This window comes from Triticum dicoccoides, chromosome 7B (genome assembly GCF_002162155.2).
Source record: "Triticum dicoccoides isolate Atlit2015 ecotype Zavitan chromosome 7B, WEW_v2.0, whole genome shotgun sequence".
NCBI classification, from domain to species: domain Eukaryota; kingdom Viridiplantae; phylum Streptophyta; class Magnoliopsida; order Poales; family Poaceae; genus Triticum; species Triticum dicoccoides.
This window is the reverse complement of record NC_041393.1, coordinates 56,315,302-56,323,780: the sequence shown is the minus strand read 5'-3', so window position 1 is coordinate 56,323,780 and position 8,479 is coordinate 56,315,302. Positions and strand designations below refer to the sequence as shown.

At 40.6% G+C, this 8,479-nt stretch overlaps 1 protein-coding gene across 1 annotated transcript; it reads left to right on the top strand.

Moving 5' to 3' along the window:
• Window positions 1-2,765: 2,765 nt before the first annotated feature.
• On the top strand, window positions 2,766-3,965 carry LOC119335337 (BTB/POZ and MATH domain-containing protein 2-like). The gene is made up of 2 exons (XM_037607468.1): window positions 2,766-2,854; window positions 2,960-3,965. The coding sequence occupies exons 1-2, from the start codon at window positions 2,766-2,768 to the stop codon at window positions 3,963-3,965; spliced, it is 1,095 nt and encodes a 364-aa protein (XP_037463365.1).
• The last annotated feature ends 4,514 nt before the right edge of the window (window positions 3,966-8,479 follow it).

The window sequence follows — 8,479 nt, the reverse complement described above, 5'->3', positions numbered from 1 at the left end:
AAAAAAATAAAAGAAAATAAGTTTACCATGTGATATGTGGTCTACTTGTTGGGAAAATTTACAAATATGAATTTCAATTTTATTTGCAAAATCTCTCTGGAATTTGTAAAATGGGCATAACTTTTGCATACGAACTCGGATTTAAAAGTTTTTATATGAAAAATCATCTACTCGAAAAGTTACATCCGAATTTAACGGGGGGGCCTTGTTAAACATTTTCAAAATCCTCAAAAACCTAACAAAAAAAGTTACGGGGCTTTTAAGATCTAGAGGGGAAAAATGGAAAAAAAATTCAAACTTACTAGTGGCGCACCATTTGCTAGGTGCGCCACTAGTAACAGAAAAAAATTGGTTTCGAAATTATTATTTTTTTGGAATTTTTTTTCAAAAAATGATACGTAATATGACCGGGAAGTTTGAAATATTTTTCAAAATTTCATCATACTCATGAACATGAACAAAGTCCTAGACATCAACAAGGTTTAATAGGATTGATATGATAGATATATCAACAAGTGTCTGTTAAGTGAGGTGGTGCTGGGGTTGGATAGAACTGCGAAGTTAAGCGTGTTCGGGCTAGAGTAGTGTGAGGATGGGTGACCTTCCGGAAAGTTTGACCACTTAGTGCGATTTGACTTGAGATTAAGCATATTGGCCCGAGATTAAGCCATAGTGACCCGAGATTAAGAAAAAAATTGAAAAAAAAATGAAAAAAAATCTGAAAAAAATTGTTAGTAATGGTGCACTTCTATGTGGTGCGCCATTACTAAGTCAGATAGTAATGGTGTACCGTGTGATGTACTAATGGCGCACTCCCTGGTGCGCCATTAGTATCGGGTATGCTAGTGGCGCGTGAACGGGGTCACACTCCGGAGCCATGTGCCGGGTGTTCACACCTGCCACCACACTTCATGACATGTAAGAGGACCCAAGGCTGCCCTAACCTTAGTCACGTTGGCCCAAAGATCTACCCCTTTGACTTTCACCGGCCGACTTATGACCAATGGACTTTCCCACCTTGTTGTGATAGGTTAGCCCATAGGAACATCTCAGAACAAGGTCTGGGCCCAACCAACCACTAGATATCCTCCTGGTCGACCCGACGTTGCCTTCCCCCCTCCTCCAAGTGTCGGCGGCAAAGTTGTCCGTGAATGGGTCACACTCCGGAGTCGGGTGCTCGGTGTTTACACCTTCCATCAAAATCCTATAAACAATCTGACGGATGTAGATATAGAATCTGTCTTGTTTGGCCAAGGAATGAAAAATAAACAAAAAGATCAAAATAAAAGGGTGTTTTCTGTAAATCTGAAGCAAACATGATTTTGGTTTGTTCAAATTTGAAAACATAATATAGGAGCAGAATCCTTTCAAGATTTTGATAAAAAAACATATAAAATTTGTCAAAATCGGAGCAAGTATCAATTACTTGTGATTTTAACAAATTATAAGGACTTATATGCAAAAGTACATGTGGTCACATTTCTAACATACTCAAAAACAAAAATCAAACTTGGTATTCATAACCTAGGGAAAATTCCACCCCAAATCGACATATAATTTATGTATGTTTAAGTTAAGATAAGTCAGATTTAAATTAATCAAATTTTAACAAAAAAGGAAAATGATTTAAATAAAAATATATATAATATATGCCGACGGCCGCCGTTAGGGCCGTTGGCATAGCTCTGACGGCATCAGCCCGCCGTCCATCCCCGGGTCGCCTAGGTCGCCTCTATGTCGACGACCGCCGTCGAGATAGATCGAGGTATGCCGACGGCCTTTCTATGCCTACAGTTGTCGTCGGCATAGATATGATGGAGGTGTGCCGACGGCTTCCCTTTGCCGACGGTATTTGTCAGGCTGTTGGCATAGCTCCATCGATCTATGTTGACGGCAGCTGTAGGCATAGAGAAGGCCGTCGGCATATAGGTTTATTCCGATAGTGAGGCCTCAGATCTAGACCAGGGAGCCGCCACCGCATAAGCCACGACGACACCAGGATCACCCGCCACCCCTCCCCTTACTACCCATTTAGTCAAGAGGAGACACCACCACCACTACAGCGTCGCTTGCTAGAGAGCCGATCGCGGAGTCACCTTTCAGAGCCACCGCCTCGGCATCCAAAACGACCTTTTCACCGAAACCATAACACGTGAAGAGTAAGTATCGTGGTTAAGCAATTCATTCGATTAGTTTCTCCTTCTGTTCCATGAAGTATACTATCTCTTCTATCTCTTGTACATTTTGTATCTTTTGTTTTGGCTACGATTTATAATAAATAAATAAAAGCATTGGGGCTTTTGCCCTACTCCACAGCTCACAAAAGGAAAAAACTGAGCTGAGAAAAGAAAACGAACGTCCCCTCAAAAAAAAGGAAAAGGAAACAAACGAACGTATTGATGAAATGGATCTCAAATCGCGCGCCACGCGACCGTCTCCTCTGCATGCAGTACCCATCGGAAAGCAAAACCAACACAAATAATTACGCGTTCATTCCGGTTCTCGAAGCGGCGGACGGCCGGAGTACGTCTGAACACGACGAGGTTTCGCACGAGAGAGAAATCATATAAATTCTGGCGTACCCCTCCCTCAACGTCAATCTGCTCTGATCCTCCCTCCCACTCCGGCCCGCCCTGCTGCTACATCCTCCATTGCTCGGTAAGTGTTCTACGCTTCTTTCCCCGTTGTTCGACCTTATGGTTCTCACCTCGCATATATGTTTCTCACCGATCTGTCTACCGTTCCAGGCTGCTTGTCGATCGGATATGGCGTTTGCTGGCATCTCCCTCGTCACTGCTGAGGGCAAGCTGTGCACTTCCACCGTGTCGCCCATCGACTCCCGCGCGGCCCACGGGTACCACCTGCTCGCCGTCGAAGGCTTCTCGAGAAACAAGCCACCCACCGGCCAGTACATCAGGTCTCGTACTTTCTTGGTTGGAGGCCGCCGCTGGTATCTCAGGTACTACCCTAATGGCTATGACTCCAAGTGCGCCGGGTTTATATCGGTTTCCCTTGGCCTTGAGGACGACGATGATGAGAATAAACATGGCGACGGTGAGCAGCCGCGGTCCGTGAAGGTCCAGTCAACCATCTGTTTCATCGACCAATTTCAGTGGGATCAGTCAGTATACATCCATGAAAGAGAGATAGAGGACTTCGGTCTCAATCCAGTAATCTCAGACAGAGATTTCATGAGAAGATCTACGTTGGAAAGATCTTCGCACCTCAAGGACGACAGCTTCATCATCCGTTACGACGTCATTGTACTTGACGTCAAGGCGGACATGAGCGCGGACGGCGGTGCTGGCACTATGGCTTCCGCGGTAATCCAGGTGCCAGCGTCCGACATGCCGATCCATTTGAAGAATCTCCTCCGGAGCAAGGAGGGTACTGACGTGACGTTTGAGGTTGGCGGCGTGAGGATCGCTGCGCACCGGTGTGTGCTTGCAGCCCGGTCTACGGTCTTCAGAGCGCAGCTGTTCGGCGACATTATTCAGGGCTCTACGACCGTGAAGATAGACGGCATTGCAGCCAAAGTGTTTAGGAGCATGCTTGATTTCATCTACACCGACACAGTGCCCAATATGTTGGATTGGGACGACATGGAAGAGGAGGCCGAAGAGGGAAATGACGTGGAGGAGGGAGCTGAAGAGAAGGGATACATATCGCCCAAATATATAATGTGGCTGCTTCAGTTGCTTGAAGCTGCTGATAGATATGATCTCCATAGGCTCAAGTCGATTTGCCAAGAGGAGCTGTCCCTCGGCATACAACTGAGCTCTGTGGTGGGCATTATTGTTTTAGCCGAGCGAAGAGGTAGCCTCTGGTTGAAGGAGGAGTGCTTGAAGTTCATCAAAACTCATACAAGCTTGCACAAGGAATTCACGGCTGAGGAAGTTGAGGAGATGACCAGAACCTGCAGCCCCTCCGTTCTCAAGAAGCTCATCTACAAGTTTGCTTCCTGAATTTCTCAAGAAAATCTATGCCGTCGTTGCTCTTAAACATATTCTCATTTCTTAAGGGTTAGTGTATGGTCACTTTGCACTATCCGACCCTAGATGAAAACTGCCACATTTCTAGTGGTCTTACTATTTACTGAGTCCATCGTCCAGTAGCAATATATATATGCCATTGCTACCGGCTTTACTCCGTATTCATCAGATGCAGTAGCCTAATACTAGTATACTGTATTTTTTACATGTCTCTTGTTTTCCTAAGTTGGTTCCTGGATCTGCGTTTAATTGTTGTGCATGAATGCATGCATGGATTACCTCCTAATTAGATCGGCTGCAATCATCAAAACAGACCTGCAGGGTGCAATTTCGCAGCATGCATGCATGTTTCCCTCTGCTAAGCTGTTCTGGTCATGGTGAACGACGCCGTAGGAGCCCTGTGTAGTGCTGCGACAAATCGTGGACCTAATCTGCTCTTGATCTTGATTGACTTGTGAGTTTGGACTAATTTTCATTGTGGTTGGCCGGAGAAAACAAGCAGTATGCAGTTTCACCTTTTTGTGTTTTACTTCATGCACCAACCAGTTTAGCCAACTTGAGAAAAAATAAATTATATTTGTAAGAAAGAGAGTGTGATTTCTAAAGAGAGGGATTTCAGAGTTGGGAAAACATCTGACCAGGTTGAACTATGCTTATCTATCCCCCTCACTGGGCCTGGCCTAGCCAACTACTCCCTCTGCAAAATCATATACGACGTTCTAGATCACTACTCCCTTCGTCTGAAAATACTTGTCCTACAAATGGATAAAATGAATATATCTATAACTAAAATAAGTCTAGATACAATCATTTCGAGGACAAATATTTCTGGACGGAGGGAGTATTATTTAGTCGTGCCTAGCCACCTAACTAGTACCCTGTGATAGGCCACAGCTATGTATCGCCCGTACTGATTCCTAATAAGAATTGCCTAAAGGCGACACACTAGTGGGCTGGCGCATTTAGAACAGTAGTTGCTGCCGCTCGTAGCGATCGCTGTATGTTCGATCGGTTCGGGTTTTTTTGTTTTTCCGTTTCTTGTTTTCTTGTTGTATTTTCGTTGGTTTTATTTGTTTTGCCACTGTTTTCTTTAGATTTTTCTTCATTTTTACTCAGGTTTTCTTAGTTTTCGCAATGGATTTTCTTTCTTCATTATATTTAACTCATGTCTATATTTTTTCTCGCTGTACAATATACATTTTTAGAGCACACTGGAAACATTTTTGTGGTACACTTCGGGCATTTATTAAATACATGATGTACATTTTTTAAAATACATGTTTTGAACACTTTTTGAATACACAGTAACATTTTTTCAAATACATGCTGTAAATTTTTCTAGTGGTAATAAACTTTTATTAAACTATAAGAACATTTTTTACATTGCATAAAAAAATAAAGATTGTACAAACATTTTTCTGGAACACATGAATATTTCTTCAAAATGTCACATACTTTTTAGTTTTTTAGACATATTTTTTAATAGAAATAAGCATCTTTTTAAACTATGTGATACTTTTTTTAATAATACGAAAAAAAATTACATTATGCAAAAATAATATTTAATACATTGTATGATTTATTTATTTTTGGAAATGTGCATCAAGAAATATTGAAACTCATGAACCTTTACTAAAAATGTAACGTGCATTTTTCGAATGTATGAACCTTTTTTCTTAATCAGGCGAACATTCTTTGTACATTGTATGAGTTTTCCGTATGCATGATTAACATTTTCTAAACATGTGCCATTTATTGAATGTGAAGAACTTTTTCCGTATGCATGATTAACATTTTCTATACACGTGTAATATTTTTCAAATGCATGTTTAACAAAAAAAATTACTTAAAGTGTTTTATCGTAATACATGTAGTATATAATATTTGGAAGTAAAAATAATAGTAAAAAATCAAAAACAATAACAAAAATATGAGAAGAAATGAAGAAACATGAATGCCGTTAGTGTGGCGTTAGAAGGCACGGCCACTGGGCCGACCTAGTAACGGCTCCCTACTACACACCATACACGCATGGCTTCTCGCACGGCCCAGACGCATGGGTTTTGGTTTCTCCGAATATAATTAATAGGATTAGACCAAATTTGTCTCAAAGAAAAGCAGACCAAATGTTTACCTTGGTAACCTCCGCCGCTTGGCTTCCTAAAAATCAACTCAAATGGGGCAGTCAATATTCAGGGTGGATGAGGAGTTGTTGCTACCATGTGTGGGGAGCACAACGGCAAGTACATGGGATCTTCATCTACTATTGCTCTTAACGATGTCACCAATGTGGTGGTCCTTGAAGCAATGGCATCCAGAGAAGCTTGGTCTTTCGGCACTGATTGTTTGGCAAAACATATTCTCACTTCCTCAGACAACAGTTCAATTATTAAAGATATTGAATCAAATGTTGGAGGAGCTCATGCGGCGGTGATCAAAGAGGTGAACGATAGGAAGAATGATTTTGAATCATGTCGGTTTATTTACGAATCTAGACGTAGAAACTATGAGGCTGATGGCTTACCAAAGTTTTCTCTCCTGATGTTGGTAGGCATGTGTGGCTGCAAGAGCCACATGATCTTGTATCAATTCCACTGAACATTGTTGTCGAACAAAGTGCGACAAGGTTTTCTAAAACAAATATTTAAATTTTTAAGAAATATAGTTCGCGCCCTAGTGAAAGACAAGCTTTCAACACAACACGACGCTACACGTTCAGGCTCCATGGCATGGCCATGCCCTCGCCTCGGAAAAAGTCCATTTTAAACCTTTTATTTGTAGAGCATAGCTAAATCAAACACCCAACTCCGAATCCCGGTCGTTGGCACGCTGAACTTGTCAATCCTAGACTAAATCGAACCTTGGAGTTGTTTGGTGCACCGGGAAAGCGACGATCTTGGGATTACATCTCTCGGGTCACTCCTTTGATGTGCATGATGTTGAAAAATGTTCGGAAATTGAAAAATATTCTTAAATACAAAAAAAACTCAGAATTTTGGAGAAATGTTCGTGAACTCAATTTTTTCGCAAATCTGGAAAAAAATCGGAAATAAAAATATTCTCAAATTTGAAAAAAAATCACGATTTTGGAAATATGTTCATGAACTCAAACAATGTTCACAAATTTTAAAAGGTTTATTGCGTTTGAAAAATTTCATGAGCTCCAAAAATATTTTTGAATGTTAAAATATGTTCATGAATTTGAAAAAAGATTACGGACTTAAAAATGGAAAAAAATAATGTTCACAAATTTATAAAGTGTTCATGAATTTCATAAAACGTTCATGAGTTTGAAAATCATTTGCGAAGTTGAAAAAATATCCACAAACTCGAAACATGTTCGGGAAGTCAAAAAATATTTGTGAATTTGAATTAGTTTTCATGATTTTTTTTAAAAATTCACAAGTTTGATAGATGTTCACAAATTTTAAAAAGATTACGAAGTTGAAAATTGTTCAACATATATTTAAGAGAATTGACCATGTATTGTAAAATTCTCATTGTATATTCAAAAATATACATCAAATTAGATACCTAATGTTTAAAAAAGAAATCTAATAATAAAGTAGAGAAAAGGAAAATTAGAAAAGAAAGAAAGAAAAATAAAAAATGCCTAAGAAAATTGTAAATTAAAAAGAAATAAAAAGGGATATAAAATGATAATAGAAACTACAGAAATAGGAAATCAAAAGAGAAAAAAGAAAGAGTTACTAGCACAAGTACGAAAAAAAAGGATTATGGAAACCAGCTTAAGTTCACTATGAAAGTCAGCACGAATACAAAAAAATCAGTTACTGGGCGACCCGCACGAGACTAGAGGTGGAAGATAAATATGACAGCTGGGTCAAGTCAAGCAGTGAAAGTAGCAAATTATCCCCCTTTGGGATATATGTTTTTCAAGAAAAACTGCTCCATGGTTCGATTTAGACTGTGATTGACAAGTTCAAAGTGCCAACTACCAGAATTTGAAGTTGGATGCTTGGTTTAGCTAAGCTCTGCAAGTTCAAGGTTTAGACTGGACTTTTCCCCCTTGCCTCACACTAGCACAGCACATAGCACACCGATGAACAAACGCAGCCGCTGACGCGACTGAGCTCGGCTCTCCGCCCTCGCTCCCCTCCCCTCGCCATAGTTAGTTCTTATCCCATTCTTCAAAACGAGAGCCACAAGTTGGCAAGCCTAAGGAAATCTTGCCACACTTTTTGAGTGTATGTGATGTGGGATCCTAGTGTGGCTTGTCTAAGATGTGGCTTGAACCAAACGCACACCTAAGTTGGTCAAACTTGCCTAACCTTAGGTGTGGCAACCTTTGGCAAACTTAGTCTTAAACCAAACAACCCCTAAACATTAGCCCCACCACTTGCCATTTTATTCTGGGCCACCATCTGAGATTTCAGAAATTGTTATGGGCATAGCCCATTTATTTCTAACAGAAACTGCAACCATCCTGTCAAATTGCAAATAGACGTGACCAAAAAAATCATGAT